This window comes from Ctenopharyngodon idella, chromosome 20 (assembly GCF_019924925.1).
Source record: "Ctenopharyngodon idella isolate HZGC_01 chromosome 20, HZGC01, whole genome shotgun sequence".
NCBI lineage: Eukaryota > Metazoa > Chordata > Actinopteri > Cypriniformes > Xenocyprididae > Ctenopharyngodon > Ctenopharyngodon idella.
Window position 1 is genome coordinate 24,908,928 of NC_067239.1, and position 26,717 is coordinate 24,935,644.

At 35.7% G+C, this 26,717-nt stretch overlaps 1 protein-coding gene across 1 annotated transcript; it reads left to right on the plus strand.

The window, feature by feature from the left end:
• Positions 1-699: 699 nt before the first annotated feature.
• On the plus strand, positions 700-26,501 carry ehd3 (EH-domain containing 3). Its single transcript, XM_051875384.1, has 6 exons — positions 700-1,423; positions 4,460-4,636; positions 7,126-7,223; positions 18,953-19,365; positions 22,352-22,516; positions 23,075-26,501. The coding sequence occupies exons 1-6, from the start codon at positions 1,197-1,199 to the stop codon at positions 23,600-23,602; spliced, it is 1,608 nt and encodes a 535-aa protein (XP_051731344.1). The 5' UTR covers positions 700-1,196; the 3' UTR covers positions 23,603-26,501.
• The last annotated feature ends 216 nt before the right edge of the window (positions 26,502-26,717 follow it).

Consider the following 26,717-nt stretch of genomic DNA (forward strand, 5'->3'; position numbering starts at 1 on the left):
GATAATACAATAACCTGTTTTATTATAGGTGAGCACTGAAGAAAGCAATGTGCTGAAACTTTTGCTCATGCTTGTCTAGCTTTTAATTCACTTTCACTTTGCACTTTTTCCACTTCGCAGTGTATAAAATAAAATGTTTCTGCCAGACTTTCTCCGGTCTGGATCTAATTCAGTGTGCGGTTAGCAATTTCTTTGTTTGTCTGCATTGACTTTTTTGGCTCTACACATCTGAAGCAAAAGGTTGTTTACCTATTTGGAGCACAACAATTTCAACTATAACCTGTTTGAAATTTTACATGCTTCATTATCAAGTTTGTTGCTCTACAAAGACTTACCACTAGATGGACATTTCCAACCACACTTGGTTTACATTTATACATTGGATATGATAATATAGTACAGTATGTATATAGGATGTTGTGATTACATTTAAATGCTGATAAATAATGCATTTTTTTCTTATAGTTTTTTTTTTCATTACTAGAGATACATGCCACTGTTTAATATATTATATTTTAATGTTATTATATTATATTATATTATATTGTATTATATTATATTCATCCTTAAAGGGTATTTTTATTCAACAATCATGATGTAAATAAAAATCTCTCTAGAGAAAAGCGGCAGTACCAACCATCACCATCCGCAACCATGGCGCTGCATCCCTGACTGAGCTCTTGTGCTCTGGGTGGGGCTTTGCCAGCAGTGGGGGCATTTCCTCCAGTGTCGGGTTTCTCCAGCGCACTGGCATTTAAATCTGCGGCAGTGGGAAACCTTTGGACGTCTGTCATCGTGAGTGAATCTGCTCTGCTGGAGAATTTCGCGCTCGTTTTCTTTTCTCTTTCAAATTTCCAACACTGTATCTCTTGCGTTCGCTGAATTGTTGCGTCTAGCGGCGCGCGCTTGTATTCCAACAAAGCCTGAATGAAAATCTGCCTGTTTGGCCATGTTTTTGACCATGACATATGCGCAGAATATTATGTAATGCATTATATTTTGTAATTATGGTTTAGTCTTGTGAGCATTTTGTGTCGTGAGTGGCCTAGAGACAAGGGAACATTTTCAATGGACTCTTAAATACATCTACGTCAGAAGAAAAATCCATTCATTTGAATACGGCTCGTTGGTGCATAAATAATTATCCAAGAAAAACAGAAATAATCGTGTAAGGTTGCCTATACTCGAGTTGCATCATGTTCAGCTGGTTGGGAACCGACGACAGGAGGAAGAAAGATCCAGAAGTCTTCCAGACTGTCAGTGAAGGACTGAAGAAGCTCTACAAAACCAAACTGCTTCCACTGGAGGAGCACTACAAATTCCATGAGTTTCACTCACCCGCTTTGGAGGATGCAGATTTTGACAATAAACCCATGGTTCTCCTGGTGGGACAGTATTCCACTGGCAAAACCAGCTTTATAAGGTATGATGTGTGTTTTGGCTCCTGTTAAACAGGTGCTGGTGTCCTGAGCACTGTAAGGACATTAGTCAGGAAACTTTAAAATCAAGCACTTCATAAAATATTTAATGAAGAATAAGTCATACATGCATAAACATTATACTGTGAGTACATGAGTAAGATGTAATGAATGTGTATGAATATATTTTTATATAGCCTGTTTTTTTGCCATTTCTGTTTTCATGTACAGTGAATAATGCTGTTTTAAGTAGAATTTTTGTGAAACATTTATACTGTGAGAAGCTTTAGACCATATTCCGCCATTTGATTTGATTAAAATAGTCATCTCAAACACCACCTCTTTTCCATATTTTGTATGTATTTGAATAACTGTCGCAATCTTATTTGTAACATCCAAAGGCGGTTTTTCAAGTTCCATGCGAGATTCCTCACTATCATATAAACCACAATATTTGATGGCTTCAGTGGTACAGATTTATCATTCATCTGTTTACATGAGAATTTCTGTGTTCATTGAATACAGATCTTGATAGTACATGCTAAACAAAGTTTAACATAGTACTCTAATTTTAGCTGAGACATAGATGGTTAACTTGTAAACAGGACAGGCCTGGCTCCAGCTCTAAGATGTATCTGTATGACACAGTGTCGCTGCTGTGGTGTGATGCTTGTCTACAGGGTTATTTAAGGCTTTTGGGTCCAAAATGAAAGGCAGCAAACTACTAAAGATCCCCAGGCAACAAGAGACACTAACATTGACTCCAGCATTGCCTTAGTAACTTGTCACTAATAGGTCCCAGAATGTGGATGGAGACATATGGATTATCCATTTTAAAAGAAATCATGTGGTCATTCCAACACTGTTAAGACTAACCTGAAGATTATTCAGACTGAGAAGTTAAAAAATAGCTTAAAATTAGTACTTTGTAAGCAAGTTATTTGAACGTTTTTCTAGGTCTATATGCAAACGTTCTGAATTCATTAACAAGTTGTAGATTTTTTTTAAAATCAATTTTATAATGCTAAAATTTGATTTGTCAACCTTTTTTAACCATAAATTACACAACTGTTCAAAATTCTGAGGTCAGTAAAAACATTTTTTTGAAAGAAATTAATACTTTTATTCAGCAAAAATTTAAAGTTTATTTATTCAAACTTATTCAATTTATTCAAAGTGACAGTATAGACTTTTGCAATGTTACAAAAAAATCTTTTTCAAATAAATCATGAAAAAAAAAACGTTTCAACAAAATTATATATTAACATATGTATATATATGTATATATATCTATATATATGTATATATTCAGGTGCACAACTGATAATAATAATACATTTTTCTTGAGTAGCAAATCAGCATATTAGAATGATTTATGAAGGATCATGTGACATTGAAGACTGTGCTGAAAGTTCAGCTTTGCATCACAGGAATAAATTACATGTGTTAAAATAGAAAGAGATTATTATAAATTGTAATAATATCTAAAATATTACTGTTTTTATTGTAATTTTTATTAAATAAATGCAGCCTTGTTATGTTAACCATAAACTTCTTTCAAAAACATAAAAAAAACTTCTGAATGTTATTTTCTGATTCATAACCATCATAAAATGTAATGTCATTGGCTGTAGTTAATTTAATCACATTATCTGGGATTTTTTTTGAATAACTAGTCCATGTTTGTACTTGAGGTGAGTCTTAAATGTGAGAGTATTGTCCTGCACTAGCAGTAACAAATGTGCCTTCTCATTTTCGCTCTGGCTCTCTTTCCTCCTGTGCATTATTCATAAGGGTCGTGAGAGCCTCAGTGGACACAGTGTCTGTTCTGCTGACTGAACACATAACTATGAAAGAAAATAAGCTCAACTTTCTCTGTATGTTTCCTGAATGTGAGAGAGCCCATGAAACACTTCATTATAATGTCATGGGAAGTTTCATGCTTAACACTGAATGTGTAGGTCAGTGGACAAATGCATAGATTAGCAAGTAATCAATGAACTGGTATAACTTCGTCCAGTGGTAACAGTTTTTTGCTTTGAGCACCAGGGTATCCAGATTCTAATTCACCCTAATGTAGGAAGTTTCTTTATATATAATGTAAAATTACAGGTGTAGATCAGTGTGTGTACACTACCAAAAGTTTAAGCGATCTTATGCTCAAAAACACAGTAAAAACACTAATATTGTCAAATATTATTCAAATTTAAAATAACTGTTTTGTGTTTTAATGTTTTAAAATGTAATTTATTCCTGTAGCTGCAAAGCTGAATTCTCAGCATCATTACTCCAGTCTTGTGTCACATGATCAAATTCAGAAATTATTCTAATATGCTAATTTGGTGCTCAAGAAACATTTATTATTATCAGTTGTGCACCTTAATATATTTTTTTTATCAATTTAATGCATCCTTGCTGAATAAAAGTATTAATTTCTTTAAAAAAATCTTACTAACTCCAAACTTTTGAACGGTGGTGCATATTGTGAGTCGGGGACACATTTGTTTTAATTTTGTTTTGTGATTTCACAGGGTTACAGAAAAGCAATAGATAACTTCCTCTGTATTAGATGCACTGGCCTTGGCAAAACATCCAAATGACGCCAGTGTTCCGTTTACACTCTTGTGTTACTGGTATAAACTGCAGCTAATAAGTTCTCAGCTGAGGCCAAGTGTCCTGTTGTTACTCAAGCTCTTTTTGACCTGCACTGTATTCCAAACAGTCTCAGTGCCATCACATGTCCACAGCAGGGTTTGTTTGAATGGCTCTGTGCTGAGAAGAGTAAACATTATCTTAGAAATCTCACATTCTCTATTAGAGTGTGATCTTAGCAGTGTTCCTTTAACAGCAGCAGAAATCATGTGAACATGGTCTTACATGAGGTGTCCATTACAGGAATAGATCCCAAAGTCTGAGAACACATTGGAATTTTATTTTTTATTTAAATTTTGAATTATAATAATTTTGCCAAATTTAAAAGAAAGAAAAGTTATGACATAAAATGTTGAAGTGCTTTAATCTAAATGAATCTCTTTTTATAGATATCTCCTGGAGCAGGACTTCCCTGGTATGCGGATTGGTCCAGAACCCACAACTGACTCCTTCATAGCAGTGATGCATGGCAACATGGAGGGACTAATACCAGGAAACGCACTGGTTGTGGATCCCAAAAAACCCTTTCGGAAACTCAACGCCTTTGGCAATGCCTTCCTTAACAGGTGGAATTAAAACAAAAATGTTTTACTTTAGTTCTCATGTTTATTGAAATAAACATGGTTCAGCCAAACTTTAGAGCAAAACATTTAAGGCCCTGATACACTCATGGCCAAGGTTTTTTTTGAAGAAGTTCGAAATACGTGAGCAGCGAATTTCTGTTAGTGAACATCCTACACTGCTTAGACTAATGTCGGGATGTTCCCTAACGAACTTCGTTTTGGCATGATTTTGTTCGGAATGACGTCACATCAGTTCGCTCTTCGATTTTGCTTGAAGTACTGTATATCAGGGCCTTTAGAGCTTTAGCCTGGGCTGAGATTGGCAGAAATAACATGGTCTTCCTAAATCATGATGACATCACAGAGGGGGGCAGGCACTAGGCAACATTCCTTCTCATGATTGAGTTTCCTCATGCTGTCCAATCCACTGACCTCCCGTCACATGATTAAGCCACTGACAGATAAGAGAACATCATACCATCAAGCTCACCAAGCATATTAAACAGGCTGTCATTCACAGTCTGAAAATTACTCAACAGTAAAAGTGTGCGTGATAGAGTGACAGTCCTTTATGAAACATCCCTAAGGATGCAGTCGCATGCATGTGATTATTTGTGCAGGTGGTCTGTGCTGCACATAGTACTCTGAGGGTTTGGCAGGCTGCTCTGCTTGTTGTGCAAATCAGCAGAAAAACTCTTGAGAAAACTGCCTCTTTGCCTTTTGCAATTGCAAAGCTTGCGTGTTTTTGAAATTTTTTCTTTTTTTGCAATTTTGTCAGAAAACCAGCAACACACACTTTTTAAAGGAACACTCCACTTTTTTTGAACATAGGCTCATTTTCCAACTCCCCTAGAGTTAAACAGTTGAGTTTTACCGTTTTCGAATCCATTCAGCTGATCTCCGGGTCTGGCGGTACCACTTTTAGCATAGCTTAGCATAGTTCATTGAATCTGATTAGACCGTTAGCTTCTTGCTCAAAAACGACCAAAGAGTTTCGATATTTTCCTATTTAAAACTTGACTCTTCTGTGTACCAAGACCGACGGAAAATGAAAAGTTGCGATTTTCTAGGCCGATATATCTAGGAACTATACTCTCATTCCAGCGTAATAATCAAGGAACTTTACTGCCGTACCATGGGTGCAGCAGGCGCAATGATATTACGATAATTTCTTGATAATTCCTTGATTCTTACGTCGAAACTCTTTGGTCATTTTTGTGCGAGATGCTAACGTTCTAATCAGATTCAATGAACTATGCTAAGCTATGCTAAAAGTGGTACCGCCAGACCCGGAGATCAGCTGAATGGATTCGAAAACGGTAAAACTCAACTGTTAAGCTCATTTTCCAACTCCCCTAGAGAGAGTGTTCCTTTAAGGGATAGTTCACCCATAAATGAAAGTACTGTAATCATTTACTCACCCTCATGTCAGTCCAAACCTGTATGACTGACTTTCATCTGTAAAAGGATATTTTGAAGAATGTCCATATGAAAATATATTGGGATAAAAAATATCTTCTTTTGTGTTCCACAGAATTTTCATTTTTGTGTGAAATTCCTCTTTAACATCTGAGGTCTTTCTGCAAAGAAATGCTATTTTCTCTTCACAGTTTTATACAAGGAGGTAGTAAACATGCTCATGGGATATTACTTGTCATGCACCCTGTTTGGCTGTGGGTTTATGTAATTTGAAATGCTTGAGACAACTGCCCTGGTTTTCAGATATATTTTTAGATATGTATATCATTTGTGAATGCACAAATAGCAGCAGCTCGGTGTACACGGTGTAAACTACTGCATATAATTAGACATCAAACTATTTGACAATACAAGCAAGACAGCTACAAATATAGTTATTTTGTCATTGGATTAATGTTTGATTTTGAGTAGTTTCTAATATTAAATAACTCTCCTGCTTAAAACTTTCATATTTGGCCTGAACCGCTAGATATTTTGTACTAGCGTGTGGTCTGGTGCCGCATCTTCAGTAAATGTACATGCTTCTCTTCTTTCAAGTTGTTTGTGTCCAACATGTTCTAATAGGAACTGTCAAAAGAAAAGTAAATAATGTTAGGAAAATTTTTTCCACAGCCTGAGGTCCCTAGCGATTCATTTCAAAACATGACACACTTTTTCTGGGCCTAGTTCACACACTAAGCCACAAAAGCCATGCACACAACTTTCTGGCTTTTTCCAGGCTATAAAAATGTAACGTCTTACTTGCTTTTTATGCTTCCCCATGCCCAGCTTGGTCAAACTACATGCTTAGATGGTAACAAAATAATGATTTATGGCACTCTGCTCCATGTATCTTTGCCAAGTTATTGCAACTTCACACTCACAGGTTTGGATATTTAGGACTTTTTAGTAAAGAGCTTGTTTTACTCTAGTGACACAAATGTATATTTTCACTTTAAAGAGAGAACAAGCATAAGAGTAAGATTGCGGTGTCCTTGAGTGTGACTCCTCTGTTTGTTTGGGTTGGCCTTCAGGTTTGTGTGTGCCCAGCTTCCCAATCCTGTTCTGGAGAGCATCAGTGTGATTGACACTCCAGGAATCCTGAGCGGAGAGAAACAAAGGATCAGCAGAGGTAACCGACTGCCAAAATGCATAAACATGCTTGTGCACAGAGGAAAAATTTTGACTGAACCAGCTGCTATTGTATATACACAACTTTTAAAATGTTTGGGGTCGGTACTATTTTTAAATGTTTTCAAAAGAATTCTCTTATAGTCACCAGGGCTACATTTAATTGGTCAAAAATACAGTATAGCAAAAATATTGTGATGGCAAAGCTGAATTTTCAGCATCATTACTCTAGTCTTTAGTGTCACATGATCCTTGAGAAATCATTCTAATATGTTGATTTGGTGCTCAAGAAACATTTCTCATTATTATCAATGTTGAAAGCTAATTGCTTAATTTTTAATGCGTCCTTGCTGAATGAAAATATTTAAAAAAAAATCTTACTGACTCCAAACCTTTGAATCACAGTGTACGTGATATAAGATGCATATGCAGTTTCTCCTTGGCTTCCCCAAAATGTAATTAAGTGGGATTTGCCAAACCTTTATTTCACTATACGTTTGTTCTGTTTTGGTTTTTGCATTTAAATTTGTAATATTTTGCAGAAAATAATGAAATATTAAGGGTTAGATGTTTCAAGTTTCTTATTTTATACATTAGTAAGTTTAATGGTTTAGTATTGTTTTGGTTGGTTATACCAGTCCTAGAAAATTTTCAAAGTACAAAAGCATATCAAGATCATGTGATTTCAAATTTGAATGCTAGTTCTTGTTCCCTGTGGCGTCAACTGAAAAAGATTTTCCTTAGGAAATTCGAACCACAAGACTTGATCTGAAAATAAGTGATTATAATTTTTTCAGTATTTGTCTTCGTGATTTCCTCATGAAATACACCAGCATGTGATGATTTATTGTGTAACTGAAGTTTCAATCTGTTTTTAATTGTGATGTTTTGAAGTCTTAGAACATGGTGAGGCGAGGCTTTATCAAGATGAAGGGTGTTGTTTTGGCTTGTAAACTAGATACAAAAGTTAATGGCCTCATAACAGGCCTTATCGTGAAAAAAATAATGCATAAAACATAAAAGACAAACAAACAATAGTTTGAGTTTGCACCAAATTGAAAATTTTTGCTGTATCCACAGCTGTATTTGTATCACGGAATGGTTGTGCTTTTTTGTTCTCTGGTTTGCTACTAGTGATGGATGTCAAGTTTGGCAGATATTTTGATACTGATTAGAGATCGACCGATATATCGATTTACTGATATTTTCCCCGATGTTTAAGCATTTTACTATAATCGGATATCGGTTTCGTAATATCGGATTTACCAATAAACGCCGCCATCTTGTGGGTGTTTTGAGAATTGCGCTCAGGATCGCCATTACAGCGCATCTGAGGGGAGACGAGACAACGACGTGCACAGGTAAAGTATACTTACCTGCTTTGCTGTAATTAGTAAACTTTATTTAACATAACAGCCATTAATGCACAAATTAGATGTGTTACATAAATGCCTGAAATGTAGCTAGTTTATGCAGCTTGTCTCTAAGAAATAGAGACAAGCTCACGGTCACGTAAGATAATCTGTCAAGTCCTGTCGCAATAAAGATGTAACTTTGCATGAATTAAATAATACAGCCATGAATGAGCACATGTTGTAAATAAAAGCGCGGAATTTAATTCTCTCTCTGTTGTTTATGCTCATCATTAGTCTCTCGTGAAGTCGTCTGCATTTTGCTGTTCACTCAGCGGGTTGATGCTCAGGAAATGCTCCAGCACGGCCACCGCAACTTTTAACAAGATTTACTTGTTTAAAACACCGTAATTATATAAACATTTAAAATATAACCATTGATTCGCTAATAAACATCCAAGTAAACACAACTCTATGGAAATTAATTATTTATTATCTCTGCGAGCGATTGCAGTTTTGAGTATAGTTCTGTGTAAATGCATAGATAAACAGCGCTTTGTCAGCAGATATTTCATAATCTAGAAACAAAAACATTATTAATAAATCTAATATAACATACCAGTTGAGAAATGCAATAAAATACAGTGTTTTGTTTGTTATATTCCAATATTCCAGAGAATATTATGCAGTTATTTAACATTATATATATATATAATATAAGATTTTGTCGATTTTATTATAAAATACAAACAGTAAATGGTTGTTTTAGCACTCTTTAATATGGTGTGACAGATCACTGTAGCCATCTTAGTGGACATTAACCGATCATCTCTTCCTCTTTACTACTAGTTACAGATAGAAATAAACATGGTTGAACAGCAGAAGGAATGTTGAAAGATATATTACAACATACCGAAATGAATCCTGTCTCATGTAATTACTCAATCAGTGTTTCAACCAGGGAAAAACGCCAATAAAATAGCTTGTAGGCTGTACAATATCACTTAACATTTACCTTAAGCAAGCTATTCAGTATCCATAAACTCATTAGTTAGTTAGAAAAAATAACTCTAGAGAAGAGCATTTTGCTAAATATATGCACTGTATTACATATTCATTATATTTTTACTTAACCTGTTATTTAATGTATGTTTGAATAAATTAGTCATGAAAACAAGTTATTACAGTTTATGTGTTTGTATTTCACCAATAAACTAAAGTAGAAACAATGCTGTTAAAGTAGATATAACTGATAGAAGTGATTTTCATTTCGGTGCATCTCTACTTTCATATATAAATGTTGTGACATTTCAGTGATATGAAAGTTTAATAACTTCTAGTTGAATTACTGTACAGATGGCCTTGTAACAACAGTGTTTAACACATGGTTACTTCATCGCTCATTCAGAAAACTCCATTGCAGCTGAGTGGCCGTAGTATTACCACTGGGCTCCCTGGCATCAGCACTTTTCATTTTACCCAGTCACTCCCCTTCCACCACACTGAGCCTCACAGACCCAACTGATACAGCCAGAGGATTACATACACTCATGTTTCTGAGGCCAGAGCCAAGAGCCGGGCTCCCCAAGGTCATTTCAGATGTGATTTCATAGATTTAGTAGCTCACATTTGCGCAGAAAGTAGTAGTTGTAGGTTTAAAGGTAGGCACTTTAATTTGACAGTGAAATTAGTCCTCATCTGATACTTGAGCCTTCCCTGCTGTACTACAGCAAAACAGAAGTTCAAGCAGAAGTATGTCATTTCTGTGCTGTTAGAGGCACCAAATAGATGCACACTAGTGTAAACATTTAATACTGCCTACTATTTTTTTCTTTTTTTTTTTTTTGATGTGAAGTGGTTTGCATTATGCAATAATCATTTTAAACAGAAGTATGCTACAATGTCATTGCATGTGACATACAGCTATCATCTCACAAATTAAAACATTACTTTGCATCTGTGTTTGTGTAAAAAATGTCTTAACTTTTAGTCAATTGAATAATGAGTCCCTAAAATTTGTGATGTTAATAGTTTACTGGAAAAGGTAGTTCAAGCACATTGCATTGTGGGATACAGTATCCCATGTAAGTGTGCTTTGGTTGAATAGTGCACATTTCAGCAAATATACTCCAGATATCTCATCTATACACAAACATTTTCATGTGTACATACACAGTATACACTACCATTCAAAAGTTTGGGGTCAGTAAGATTTTTTTATTTTTTTTTAAGAATTTAATCATTTTATTCAATAAAAATGCTTTAAATTGATCAAAAGTGACAGTAAAGACATTTATACTATTTCTATTTCAAATAAATGGCATTCTTTTGAACTTTTTATTCATCAAAGAATCCTAAAAAAAAAAAAGTATCATGGTTTCCACTGTTTTCAACATTGATAATAATAAGTAATATTTCTTGAGCATCAAATCAGCATATTAGAATGGTTTCTGAAGGATCATGTGACACTGAAGACTGGAGTAATGATGCTGAACATTCAGATTTGCCATCACAGGAATAGATTACATTTTAAAATATATTAAAATAGAAAACAGTAATTTTAAATTAATAATATTTTACAGTATTACTGTTTTACTGTGTTTTTGATGAGCATGCAGACTTCTTTGAAAAATATTTACAAAATGTTACCGAACTCTCGTACCAAACTCTGAACACTAACGAAACTTTGGACTGGTAGTGTAGTATGCTATTCTTAGTGTATCCAAAGTGTTTACACTCAGTTGACAAATGCTGTTCTTGCAGTGTTTTTCAGGGAAACAGGGAAGAGTATTTTAACATCAAAATAATTATATTTTTGTTGTTGTTTAAAAAATTACAGCACTAGAGTAGACACTTTGTGCTAAAAGTGTTTTAAATTGACTGATAATGATTTTGGTGTGCACTAGTCTGTGTCTGTGTAGCTCTGGCTTTGAAAAGCTATTGATTGCAGTGAACTCGTTGTTTGTGAGCTTTTAAAGTTGCCATTAAATTGTGGATGGAGTCATTTGGAGGGTTCTCACACATGAGTGCATGTGATAGAGCAAGCAGTTTCTTGACAACTAATGGCACCTTCACACCGAACTGCATTCTGCTACATTCATAGCAGTGTTTAGCGATCTTTCTTCCTGCTTGAACATTGCACCTAAGCATGTGCTGCTAGAACGGCTATCTCTTTCACTTTCTCTCACCGTCTGTCTCTTTTTTTTTTAGGATTGGGAATTAAGAACTGAGGGGCTGGTCGCATAAACCGCTGAAGGCCTGTTCTCACAAAGAATGATAACTGTAATGATAACTATATTAGCATCCACACACCAGCGGATGGTATTGTTCTGTTTATTCTAAACGCGCTGCAGTTTTGTCATCTGCTGCTTTAAATGTTCAAGCTCTTTAAAGCAGGATGGATTCTGATTGGCTGTCAATGTTTTTATTGTTTATCAGCTGGAAAAAAATCTTTTTGAAAGTGATTCCAATGATATCGTTTCTTGGTGCCGTTATAGTTGTGATGTGGACAGTGCTATTCTTTTATATTTAGAACTATATCTTTATCTTTATAGTTATCCTTTTTGGTGTGAACGGGCCTTAAGACTAGTCTTACAAGTTAGACTTAATTTTTTTTCTTTAAGAGTGTTCATAACTTTTTTAAATCAGGTAAAATATAGATTGGCCTAATCCATATGGATTAGTTTTACGATCTCTTTATGAACTTTTTGAAGCATCAAAGTGGTAGTTGCGTAGACTGTCAATGGAGGGACAGAAATCTCTCAGATTTCATTAAAAATATCTTCATTTGTTTTTCAAGACATATGAAAGTCTTAAAGGGTTAGTTCACCCAAAAATGAAAATAGTCATTTATTACTCACCCTCATGCGGTTCCACACCCGTAAGACCTTCATTCATCTTCGGAACACAAATTAAGACATTTTTGTTGAAATCCGATGGCTCAGTGAGGCCTGCATAGCAAGCAATGACATTTTCTCTCTCAAGATCCATTACTAAAAACATATTTAAATCAGTTCATGTGAGTACAGTGGTTCAATATTAATATTATAAAGCAACGAGAATATTTTTGGTGTGCCAAAAAAACAAAATAACGACTTATATAGTGATGGCCAATTTCAAAACACTGCTTCATGAAGCTTCGGATCGTTATGAATCTTTTGTGATTCGGATCGTGTGTCAAACCGCCAAACTGCTGAAATCACGTGACTTTGGCGCTCCGAACCGCTGATTCGACACAAAAGATTCATACGATCCGAAGCTTCATGAAGCAGTGTTTTGAAATCGGCCATCACTATATAAGTCGTTATTTTGTTTTTCTGGTGCACCAAAACTATTCTCGTCGCTTTATAATATTAATATTGAACCACTGTACTCACATGAACTGATTTAAATATGTTTTTAGTACATTAATGGATCTTGAGAGAGGAAATGTCATTGCTGGCTATGCAGGCCTCACCGAGCCATCGGATTTCAACAGAAATATCTTAATTTGTGTTCCAAAGATTAACGAAGGTCTTATGGGTGTGGAATGCCATGAGGATGAGTAATAAATGAAATTATTTTCATTTTTGGGTGAACTAATCCTTTAAGGGTTTGGAACGACATGAGGATGAGTAAATGATGACAATTTTTTCATTATTGGAGCTAACCCTTTAAAGAATCAGAACCAGATTTGTTAAATTATCATCCCTACTGTCTTTTTTTTTCTCTCCAGAAGTCTCATTCACATGTGAGTGTGATGGTTGTATTTAGCAGGACGTAATGAGAAAATGTCTGACATGTGCCCTCTGTTCTTTGATTATGTCAAGCATGACTGTGGAATTTCTCCAGCAGTCACATGAGATGACAGGGAGGAACGTTTTTTTCTCATATTCATGACTACAGGCAGCTTATTTCGCTTCATGTAGACAGTGGTTCATATGCACTAAATTAAATCAGTAAGCCAAGACGTCTGTTGTTCCTGCATAGCCAGTGGGCTCTGTGAGATCTGTTTGAAAGGAGGATTCGGCCAGGTGTGTTCAGCCAGGTGCATGTGTTTATGTTTATACTGACTGTTTGTGTCTGTAATTAGCTGCTCTTATTGTCTTTCTACTCAGCCTTCGCCCCAGACGGCACACCCACAAGCCTTTCATGGCCATCATTTGATGCTTATTTCAAACATACACGACATAAAAACTGACTGAAACTGTCCGGTCGGATTCATTCTTGTGCTCAATTCTGTAGTGTTTATAAAGAGCTTTACAGAAGACATACAGTGTGTCCCAAGAGTCTGAGACCACATTTAAAATCTGGGATTAAAAATCTAATTGAAACCTGAAAATAAAGTTTTAGGATTTTGAAATATTTAAAACATGATGACATAAACAAAATGTTGATATAAAAATTAAATAAGAAAGATTCAACACTAATAAAGAAAATGGGCAATTTATAATTCTTATAAAGCTGAATTTTCAGCATCATTACTCCAGTCTTCAGTGTCACATGATCCTCCAGAAATCATTCTAATATTCTGATTTGCTGCTCAAGAAACATTTCTTATTATTATCAGTGTTAAAAACAGTGATACATTTTTTTCAGGATTCTTTGAATAGAGAACAGCATTTCTTTGAAACAGAAATTGTTGTAACAATGTAAGCCTGCTGCCCCTTTTGATCATTTTAATGCACCTTGCTGAATAAAAAATCTTAATGACCCCAATATATATAATCATAATTTGGCTAGGTGAGATTAACGCCTTTGCCTGACAGTACCTGCGGTATCACTGTCAGAGTAAGCTGACCGATCTAAAGCTGTAGAGCACCAGCACTAAAAGATGCTTCCTCAACCAGATCACTCCATTAATAACGTCTGTACAGTTCTGACAGCCATCAGCACTTTTTCATGCATCCATTACAAGAATGGCATCTCACAGAAAGCATTATAAACTTTATCTGACAAACATCGACACAGCATATATTTGCTATATTGTCTAGCCTTGAGAGCTTTATTGCTTTTTTTGCATACTAGTATTAAAATATTTAATAATCTTTAAATTGGTATTTTATTAGATATTGTATGTATTTTATATATACTATATATATACTTTAAGCTTTTAGGCTTCTATCATTTAGTTTTGTTTTGTTTTTTTGTTTGTTTGTTTTTGCAATTGGGCCTATATGATCCTAGTTACTCCACTGCATAGAGAGTCATTAGTAGAGAATGGCCACTAGCTTCATCATCATTCATCTTATCATCGCTGTAATACTGTAGGACCCCTTATCCCTTTCTCCCTCTCTTCTACTCTATTTTCAAGTGTTTGGCAGTGCACGCGTGTTTCTGAGCTTGCAGCTGTAAGGCTCTATTGACTGCATGCCAGCACTGTTCCCAAGAGCAGCTTTATCATTCCCAGCCCTCCTCTACCTCCACCACAGTCAGGTGCTGTGAAATAGATCTTATTTCCTTCAGGAAATACTTCCTGCCAAATCCATTCACTGGACTGGTTCTGTTGTATTATATGTTCAGCTGACTGTGTAACAGATGAGAGTGGCTCCGGTGTAGGTTTGTAGATACGCAGTGATCACTTAAATTGCTCTGTTTGTGGTTAAGGTTCATTTAATGGCATTAGTGTTGTTGTAGAATGCCTTGGCTCTGAACCACACAGAGCTCAAAACAACACACCTGATGCTGTTTGTCTTTAATTAGAAAAAGGTTAGGGGCTCAGATTGCAACAATATGTGAAACAATTTGTAGCCTACATTGAAATTAATGAGCATTTTTAAATCCTTTTGACTTAATTTTTGAATGATGAAAATTCTGCATTAAATGGTTAGTTTGCCCAAAAATGAAATTTCTGTCATTAATTACTCACCCTCATGTCGCCCCAAACCTGTAAGAACTTCATTTGTCTTCGGAACGCAAATTAAGATGTTTTTGGTGAAATCCGAGGGTATCTGATCCACACATGGGCAGCAATGACATTGCACCTTTTGTGGTCCAGAAAGGTAGTAAAGACATTGTTAAAACCGTTGACATGACTACAGTGGTTCAACCTTAATATTATGAAGCGAAGAGAATACTTTTTGTTCGCAAAAGCAAAACAAAAGTAATGACTATATTCAACAAATTCGTCTGTCCCCTGTCATACTGCTACGCTTTTCATTTTTACACGGGCTCAGTATTGGCCGGCTGCTGCAGTATTGCGGCCAATACTGAGCTGCCATTCGGATGTAAACACTGAAGCTCTGCAACGTCACCTTGACGGTTTTAATGATGACTTTAGTGCCTTTCTGGACCTCAAAAGGTGCTATGTCGTTGCTGCCTATGTGTGGATCAGATACCCTCGGATTTTATCAAAAATATCTTAATTTGTGTTCCGAAGACAAACGAAGGTCTTACAGGTTTGGGACGACATGAGGGTGAGTACTTACTGACAGAAATTTCATTTTCAGGTGAACTAACCCTTTAAACTTGCTGTGAATATGTTTGTCATTTAGTCACGTCAGACATGGTGTAGTCTGATTCATAAACAAATGATTCTTATAAGGTGGTTCTTTTTAGTGAATCACTAACATCCGGCACGACTGGTGTGATCTCTTATATCTCAAATCAGTTGGATCTCTTAATGTATACAGTAGCTCAAAAGTTGGGTTACCAGTTTGAATCAGTCTGAAAAATCTTTTACTGAACTGAATCCATTAAGAGGGTTACTGAATCAACATCTTAACTGAACTGAAAGAACTGAAAGAAATCATTAGTTTTAGTTATGTCCGTATTGAGCATTGTCCATTGAAATTGTTTTGTATGATTGTTTTGATTATGTATGTTGTATCAACAATTTTTTTTTTTTTTTTTAAGCATTTTTAGTATGTTCCAGTGTAGAAATGCAGCACAGCATCAACCAAAACCATTTCACTTTTCCCCCCATGTTTTTCATTTATTTATTTATTTTTATCTGTTCATTCAAGACCGTATTTCTCTTTCTAGTGCCAAGAACTACCTAAACTTTCACTTTTGTCATTCAAGAAAGAATTTGAGAAATTTCCCCCCTGTGTTACTGTAATTTGACATCTTTGTATCTTTTTCTTCCCATGAACAGTTGCTAAAGAAGATGGCTTTGGTTATAGCTGCCTGCATAAATGTCTGTATGGAGGTATTGTAGATATTGCCAAACTACTGTTAACACCTGCAGCTTATTACGCCAATGAAGTTCCAGCACCGCTCGACTCCAGACGTGCTGTGAAATCACAGCGCCTCCTGATATTAACACTCAGATCTGTCCCTCTCCAACAACATAATCACAGCTGTAATGCCAAGCCCAGTTTCACTGCTGTTATTGTCCTGCTCTCAATGACACTGTCTCATGTGTCTGTTACTGTAGATGTTGTCTTTCTTAGATCTTTGAGTTTGCTAGTCTCAGTCTGAAGTTACAACAATACTGGATAGAGATCTATAAGTTGTTGAAAAGACAAACCACACAATTGCAGTTGACAATAAAGCTTCTCCATGTGAAACTGCCAAATCGGAAGGGATGGTCCACCCCATTCCTGTAGGCATGGGATCTTCCTGTGGAAGAAATGGCTATGTCGGCCATATTCCATGTCACTGATTTGAATTATTAACACACTAAATATACTCCTTTTCTGTCAAGGTCATGCCAAAACCCTTTGGGTATAAAGGTAGTGCACTGACAGTGTAACTCGTGCTAAGCAGGATGAGGTTACAGAATATATATGTCAGAACAAAAACAATGACAGTCTGACCTAGCTCAACAACAGAGCTTGGTCTGAATCATCAACTTTTCTTTCAGATGCCTTTTAACTTAATGTTCCAGGGTGGAATATATTACAGTTATTCATAAATATTTATATTTTTTTCCAACAGGTGTGTCCTAACTGGTAATTATTGAAACAGTAAAGCCAAAAACTTAAAATATAAAAATAAAAGCTAACTCAAAATATTAATTATAAATACTATAATAGTTTATTAATACTATATTTACTATTATTAATAATATTGAAGTTATTTATATAATATTATAGTATGTATTAAGATTTTGAATAAGTTTTTATTTTATATTTTAAGTTTTCGTTTTAATTTTAGTGTAGTTTTTTAGTGTGTTTTCATCTTTTTTATTAGTTTGTTTTTTTTTAATTATTTCTACATAGCTTTAATTTTTTTTATTTCAGTTTTAGTAATTTTAGTACTTCAACTTAAAGTTAATTCAGTTAGTTGCTAAGGCAGCATAGTTTTTCATCTAATATATATATATTTTTTTATTTCAGCTTTATTTTAGTTGCTGAAATCAATTTTAATAGTTTTAGTTTTCGTAAACAATAACAGCAATGAATAGAGCAAATGTTAGCATGTAACATAGAGGTGGAGCGAGGGAACAAAAATACAATGTTTTTCAGTTTATGAGTACTATCTTTTTCAAGGTTTTTCTTCTGTCAGTGTAAACTTTGTTTTCCTTAGCAATGATTTTCTTGTCACTAGCACACAGTGTCCTAACTGGTTCCAATGGGTTAGTAATTTATCTGTCATGACTTAAATCAAAAACTGCGCAATAACGATCTCCTGTTGAGGCTGATTAGGACACAATGGCGTGGTTTCTGATTCATTTTAACTGTATTGCATTGGCATAACCTCTTTTTAGTCATCAAATCACCCTAAAATTAAGTCTTCTTTTATCCACTGTTGCATTGCAGCAATGCAAATTGATTTGAAGATATCGTATCGTGCAGTGCAAGACTAATTAGGCCGTAGCATGAGGTTTCATTTGAAGGATTCTGACCCCTTTCAAAAAGTTGAACGTGCAGTCACCCAGATAATGTAAAAGCTAGTTTTACACTCTTCCATAAGAGTCTTCAGCTCCTTAAAATGAGAGCGGGACTTAAAAAATCACTTTTACCCAAAACAAAAGTACAGTACTTAATGCAGACTGTATATAATAATGTGGATATTATTGTTATTTAAACTGACTTTTAATATGAAAGGCATTTGTTTAATGCATCTAATTACATAATTTGCTTAAAATATTTCTAAAATATTCCACATAATGTTGCTTTGGTTTAAAATGAATCATCATGCTGTCCTCTTGAATGGTGGACTTGCTGTTTGACTCACTGCATCCCTGAAGAGGGGGGTGAAGTTGAGCTGCAGAAGCCATTAACTGGCAGACATTAGATCATAAAAACCACAACAGGCCTGAACATTTTAACGATACTTGGAAAAGAGTCAGCAGCTTCAGTGCTATTGAGCGCAAGGTCTAACAAGGTCATTTTGCCCGTTCTGATTGGCCGGCTGCCACTCCGCTCTTGAGCGAGCATTCATGCGGTGCGAAAGCTTTGTGAACCGTAAATACTGGACAGGATATCAATCTCTTTTCCAATCTCTCCTTCAGGCTATGACTTCGCTGCGGTGTTGGAGTGGTTCGCCGAGCGCGTGGACCGCATCATCCTCCTGTTCGACGCCCACAAGCTGGACATCTCAGACGAGTTCTCGGAGGTCATCAAGGCCCTCAAGAACCACGAGGACAAGATCCGTGTGGTGCTCAACAAGGCCGACCAGATCGAGACGCAGCAGTTGATGCGCGTCTATGGTGCCCTCATGTGGTCGCTGGGGAAGATCGTCAACACACCTGAGGTGATTCGTGTCTACATAGGCTCCTTTTGGTCACATCCGTTGCTGATTCCAGACAATCGCAAGCTGTTTGAGGCGGAAGAGCAAGACCTGTTCAAGGATATCCAATCGCTGCCCCGCAACGCTGCTCTTCGCAAGCTCAACGATCTGATCAAGAGAGCTCGTCTTGCTAAGGTAAACTTCTATTACTTTAACCTATTAAGTTTGTCATGTAATCCAGCAAACAAATGACCCACCTGAGGTTTTATCTAAGTATTTGCAATTAAACATTTTTGGGTGAACTATTCCTTTAAGTTCAAAGTCTTGACGAAACCAAAAACTGGATATGGCTAACACACTGCAAGTCTGGCAAGCAAATTTTGTCTGAACAAAAACAGTTTTAGTGCATATGCTTTTATATGTTGATGTTCAAAGGGAAAATATTTGGTGTGTGTGATTCAGAATAAAAGGTCTCTGTTTCTCCATTTATTGAGTTGACATGTTGTTGCTGTTCCAACATGTTTTTGATGTGGTCAAGCATATAGCTCTAGTGTAAAAGTAATAGCAGTGTATACATGCACTTTGTGTGTTTACGGGTATTTTGTCTGTCTGATCTTGCAGACTTTGCAGAGTAATGAGACCATTTTCCAAACTGTACAGTCTGCTGATGTGTCTCCTTGATGTTTGGCTACATTTTTTGTCAAGACTGAACTCAGAGTCATAGAAGATACTGGTTGTGCAGGAAATAAGCTACATCTGAAAAACTAGACCAGAACATGCAAAGAAAGTCCTTGACTTTGACTCAGGGGTCAGTGATTAGTGGGGATTGTTAGATGTGCTGAAAGATGCTGAGGGATCATGAGTTAAAAAGTCATTCCCCATAAAGACATAATTAAAAATGCCCTTGAGTGAGCTAATACTCTTCCTTGCTTTAATTACAAATTATAAAGTAGCACATTCATTTAAAGGAAGTTCACTCAAAAATTACAGTTCTGTAATCATTTATTCACCGTCATGTTGTTCCAAACCTCATAGGAACACAAAAGATAGACTTAACTTGTCAACTGTCACCCCCCTTTTTGAACATAGATCTGAACTTAAATTAATGCTTTGGAATACGGACTTAAGGTTGGTCTCTTTTTTTTAAGAAGACAGTTAGTAGTTTGTTGCAGAAGTGAAAGCACAAATAAATACAACTGATAAAAAATACAATTGAAATAAGCAGTTTTCTTAAGATTTTCAGGTATTTAGGTACAGAAACTGTAATCAAATGTAAAATAACACTGCACTTTATGAATAAAATATAGGCTACATTACAAATATAGTTACAAAAGTTATTCAGAGTTATTCAAGAACAGCGAGTGAATTTTCTCTGTCTTTTGTTTCATTTATTAATGTTATTTATAGAGACGGCAGCAGGAATATTAGGCTGCTGTCACTTTAAGAGCTGCGTGGATCCAATATACTGTTATGCATTTTCTTTGCCAACTGTTTACGTTCACTTAAGACATCACCAACTGTGTTTACGAGAATATTTTGACATATTTTTGTGTATTGTTCCATTCAAGTGCAAAAAGACACGGAAGAGAAGTCAGTTTAGTATTGTGCACTCTTCAGTATGAGAGGTGCTCGTTTTGGATGTGTGCACAGCACAGAAAGCAGAAAGCGCAAGTCTTCTTTGCGCTTGAATGGTTTAAAATCACATTCAAATGCGCACACAGGAACCTATAAGCAGAATCAAAATGCACGTTTCTTATCGAATCACCAGTTCTTGGAAATTTGGAACCAGTTCTAAAATGGTATCAAAGTGGTTGTGATCCAGCTTTGATTTTGATATCACAAAAATGTAGCCTGCTAAATGGTTTCAAAGTACCGTTTTCATGGTAAAGCAATGGCTTTCACAAGATGAATTTTGAGTGTTTAAGCTTTCGAATTATAATTATAATTATAATTTATGATGATTAAATTAAATAAAAAAGTATCCTGCTGTAATGGCCAGATTCCACACTAAAATAATGTTTTTCAACAGCAATCCACCTCCTAGATATATAAAAGAACTGCAGCTCGGGTAGTCAAACATAAAGCTGTCATTTAAAAGGACACTAAAACTCTCATATGTCGGTTCATTTACGTCTGAAATCCTTTATTATCCCCATCAGTACAAATGTTGCTCAAAACACAAGGGCTGGGCCAAAGAGACCCGCTCTGGAAGAGGAAATGTTGGGGACTCTCGGCACTGGTCACTTATCAAACTCAATTTAGATCTCCATGTCCAGCTGGATGCATTAAAAAAGAACATTTAAGTTCTCTCCCTGTCCCTCACCCAGATCATACAGATGTGCTTCCCCTCCTGTCATCATTTATACAGTCACCTTCCTTCCACGCAGGGGCCAGGCCACTCTCTGCTGCACATGACGATTTATTTAGTAGCTTGTGTGTTCTTGCTACTATTCAGCTTCATAATGAATGTTTTAACACATGTTTGAGCTGAATACAATGTGGAAAAGCTACATCTTTTGTTAATCTATAAAGGCTATACAATCTAATAAAGCATGTTAAGAACATATTTTAGACCCAAATCAAGAAGAAATTTTAAGCCTGTTATAGTCAATTTTTTTTTTTTCGTGATAATTAACCTTATTCCCCCCCTGCCCATACAAAAATAATAAATTACAGAATGCAAATTGGATTGAAAATTTACATTCATTTTGAATCCGAGCTTGATTCAGCTGTATTTAAGGGCTGTTTTTGTTACTGTAAAAGATAAAGAAAAAAATTTATTCATAATAATTAATGTTTTAATATTAAGATTTTTAACCACATTCCCCCTACACATACAAAATAATTACAGAATGCAAATCCAATTGAATCATGTATTCCAGGGAGCAAGTATTATTGTGTAAAAATGTTAATCACCATGAAAATGTCACAATAAAAAACCTTAATAGTCTTAAAACAGGTTTCAGTTTCCTACTGCTATTTATTTATTTATGAAATAAGATTTTTTTTTATTATACAGTAGGTTATTTTGAGCGACTCAAAAGTTTGTCAGAGATTTTTATTTATTTATTTATTTATTTTTATTAGTGTGAAATACAGATCAGACATGCTCTTTGTAACTGTAGTCTACTGATGCTTGCTTTATAAACTTAGAAGGAGCTTTGTTTTTGTGCTTTCACAGGTCCATGCATACATAATTAGCTCCTTGAAGAAAGAAATGCCTTCGGTCTTTGGGAAGGACAACAAAAAGAAGGAGCTGATTAACAGCTTGGGTGAGATCTACAGCCGCATTGAGAGGGAACACCAGATTTCCCCGGGAGACTTCCCTAATCTTAAGAAAATGCAGGTAAGGTCAATTTAAACAACAGAGACAGATTCAAGAATGCTTCACTGGAACTTTTAAAAGGTTTTTCTCTAGTATTAGTGGGCACTTTTCAGTGCACACTGAAAAGCAGCATTTATTTTTCCTCATTATTTCATTCAAGTCCATATGACCTTTTTTAATCAACAAAAGCTGTAGAAATACTTCAGCTTTGGGTGGACCGCATACCTGATTATTTGTCTCTATTATAGTTAAAAAAAAAATTATCACTTGAGTAAGAATGCTGTTTATATAATTGCTGCCTTTATGAAACAGCTCTACAAACAAATGAATATTGAGTAATGCATGTTTCAGACAAAATTTGGCCAGTTGGTTTGCATGTTTCTTCTCCACCAACACAAAACTATTTCTAAAAGAAGCCAAAGCATCAAGATTTTTATTATTTCAGACAGGCTGTTGCTGCTTGGCAATGAGTATGTGAGGGGAGTGGAGCTGTTTTACCCTAGAAATATCAACAGATTTTGACAGGATCTTTTGTTACATCCTACAAGTGTTTTTTCTTGCTTTTTTCCCGCTGAATAGGAACAGCTTCAGGCACATGATCTAAACAAGTTCCAGCCTCTGAAAATGAAGCTATTGGATGCCGTGGATGACATGCTGGCCCACGACATCGCCCAGCTTATGGTTCTGGTGCGCCAAGAGGAGACGCAGCGGCCCAATCAGGTGGTCAAGGGCGGTGCCTTCGAGGGCACCATGAACGGGCCGTTCGGACACGGATATGGCGAGGGAGCCGGCGAGGGCATTGATGAAGTCGAATGGGTGGTAGCACGTGACAAACCCATGTATGATGAAATCTTCTACACTCTCTCGCCCGTCAATGGCAAAGTGACTGGGGCCAATGCCAAGAGGGAGATGGTGAAGTCCAAGCTGCCAAACACTGTGCTGGGTAAGATCTGGAAGCTGGCTGACATTGATAAAGATGGGATGCTCGATGATGAGGAGTTTGCCTTGGCTAACCATTTGATCAAGGTCAAACTAGAAGGTCACGAGCTTCCAAGCGAACTGCCTGCTCATCTTTTGCCGCCATCTAAGAGAAAAGTTACAGAGTAAGATTGATGGAATCGGGATGGATTTTGGAAAAGCGAATAGTGTGAATTTAGGTTGCAGTTGAATTATCGATGGCTGGACAACTATTATATTATAGAAAAAAACAGACTCCTTTGAAATGTGTGGTTTATGCTTCACTAGCAAGAATGGATTCGAAAATGATCCACCTTTTTTTGACCTGTGTATGTTTTTTTTTTTAGTTTAGTTTTTTATGAACAAGTCATACTGTCTGCAGTGTTTAAAATCGCTTTATGTGTGCTTTCAGATTTTACAGTCATATTTTTATGCCATAATTTCAATGTCGTCTGTTCAGCTATCATGACTCTAACACTGTGTCCTAGCCAGACGTGTTGCGATAAAAGATAAATATATGTAAAACAGCACATTTTGCCGATCACTTGGTTCCATTTCTGCTACAGTGCTTGCTAGCTTCACCCACAGTGAAATCTCATTGGTCCCACTTCACGTAACTACATTCTTCTGATTGGCTGTCATTGTGTCATGTTGCATAGCTGTTTTGCGTTCAGTCGCATTGTGCCTGGTTAGGATGTGCTAAGATGCTTTATCAGTATATTTCACTTTCACATTCAATTTACACTATTGTTCAAAAGTTTGAGGTCTGCTCACCATAAATATAGTAAAAAAAATACTGTGAAATATTATTACAGTTTAAAATAATTATTTTCTATTTGAATATATTTTAATATGTCACTTATTCCTGTGATGGCTAAGCTGAATTTTCAGCATCATTACTCCAGTCTTTAGTGTCACATGATCCTTCAGAAATCATTCTAATATGCTGATTTGCTGCTCAAGAAACATTTCTTATTATTATCAATTTTGAAAACAGCTGAACTGCATAATATTTTTGGGGAAAGCGAAATACAGGGTTTCAGGTTTCTTTTTGAAAAACAAAGTTCAGAAGAATTTACTGTCACTTTTAATCAATTTAAAGCGTTCTTGCTGAATAAAAGTAATTTCTTTAAAAACTGACCTCAAATTTTTGAACTTTAGGTGTAGATCAGACTGATCTGTGTCTCAGGTGGGGTGTGAGACATCAATTACTGCAGAAAAATGTGAATTTTATTCTGAATCTTTGTATCAGTTGTTGTTTTGCGTGCACAACTGGTAAAATCTAACGAGAAAAGCAAAATTCCTTTTATAACTAGGTGTAATTGTTATTCTCTTCCTGTTAAGGCGGCATCTTAATGAATGCGAGTCCTTTCTAGCCTGACCAAGAGACTGTTAAAACTGTATAGTCGTCATGTCAGAAGACTCAATGTTTAGTGTTTTGATGGACCCGTAGAGCTAGTATCCTTGTCAATAGTATACTGTATATGTTAATGCTTAACATATCTAAACTAACTTGGGTTATAGGAGTGTTTATATAATTCCGGTCTGATTTCCAAAGAAAAAAAAAAAAAAATGACGCTGCAAAACAGCTGTTACACTTTATTCAAATGATGTGAAACTTCTCTTGCTGAGCGTTTCTACGTTCATATGCTCATTGAAAGAGCAGCGGCTTTGGATCTAAATATGTATCGAGTCTTATTACTTAATTATATCAGCATTTAATGATTTAATGAACTCTTTACCTATCTATCCACCCCTTGGAAGCAGTTTATCTAGAGCTGTCACATTTTCTCATGCAGATTTTTAGGATCTGAAGATGAATTGATAGGGTTTTATGCACTGAACTAAATGGTCTTCAAAGGGATAGTTCACCCAGAAAATGACAATTTACTACTGCGGATGACAACAAAAGGCAATATTTTGCAGAATAGTCACACTGCTCAAAAAAGAACCATAAAGAGTCATAAAAGTAGTTTGATGAAACTTATACACTATATTCCATGTCTTCTTAAACCACAATTTGAGTCAAATTGAAGTGATTATTTACTGAAAATTGCCATATTATGTACGTAATATAATTTGGCATTATGAGACACACTGACGTTTGGCATCGCTGACATTAAAGGGATGGTCCTCCCAAAAATTCTGTCATCATTTACTCACCCTCATGTCGTTTCACACCCGTATGACTTACTTTCTTCTGTGGAACATAGAAGAAGATATTTTGAAAAATGTTGGTAAATAAAGAGTTTTGGTTTATTTACCAACAGATGCTTTGTTGTCTTCCATTGTATATGGATGAAAATACAATGCAAGTCAATAGGAACCAAAACTGTTTGGTTATCAACATTCTTCAAAATATAGTCTTTTGGGTTCAGCAGAAGAAAGAAATGCATACAGGTTGTAAATTACAGAATTTTTGCTTTTTCTGGTGGACTCTACCTTTTTAATTGAAGACTAAAATCACACACTTTTTGATGTACGTGACTCAATAATGACAGGATTTTTATTTTGTGTACTGTTCCTTTAAATCTAATCTGATTTCCACAATTATTTCCACTGATCCAAACTAAACCTCTAAAGTCCGTTTAGTTTGATGAATTAAACCTATAATCTGCCTTGGTGCCTTGAGACACACCCGCCTCAATCAGATTTGTGACACTAGAGATGTATAAAGCACATTGTCGTATTCTACAATACCATTACACGCTAATAAAATAAACTGACATTCTTCAAAGACTTTCATTAATGCTCCATTTACAGTTTGATGTGAGTCTCAAATGAAAAAATTCCAGAAGTTTTGCACATCAGATTTTTTTGGGCCATAATGTAGGGTTGTGTATTTGTGTGTTTGACCAAGTATGTACATGTATATGGGTGCAATATGGTTTGCAAATGTATTGTGAAGTAGTTTGTGTATGTGTGCTTATGCGAAGCACAGATGCTCTGTTGCTCATTGTGTTTTAACCAGTGCGGACAAACTATGTGAGACACTACTGTTCAGGGAGGTGGACATTATTCAACTAAATAAAGATATAACTAATTTAAAGGTCTTTTGTGTTCAGTTTTTTTGAGTCAAACTTATTCCAGATTAAAACAATTAACTTACTCTTTACTTCCTTGTCTGATTCATATGGAAAAAATGAATGTATTTTTGTCTTCTGGCTTCATGGTTGGTGATTTTAAAATGCCCCTTCTTTAAAGTTTCCTAATTTTGTTTTGGAGGTCTCCTACAATAGGTTTACATGCATCTAACGTCAAAAAA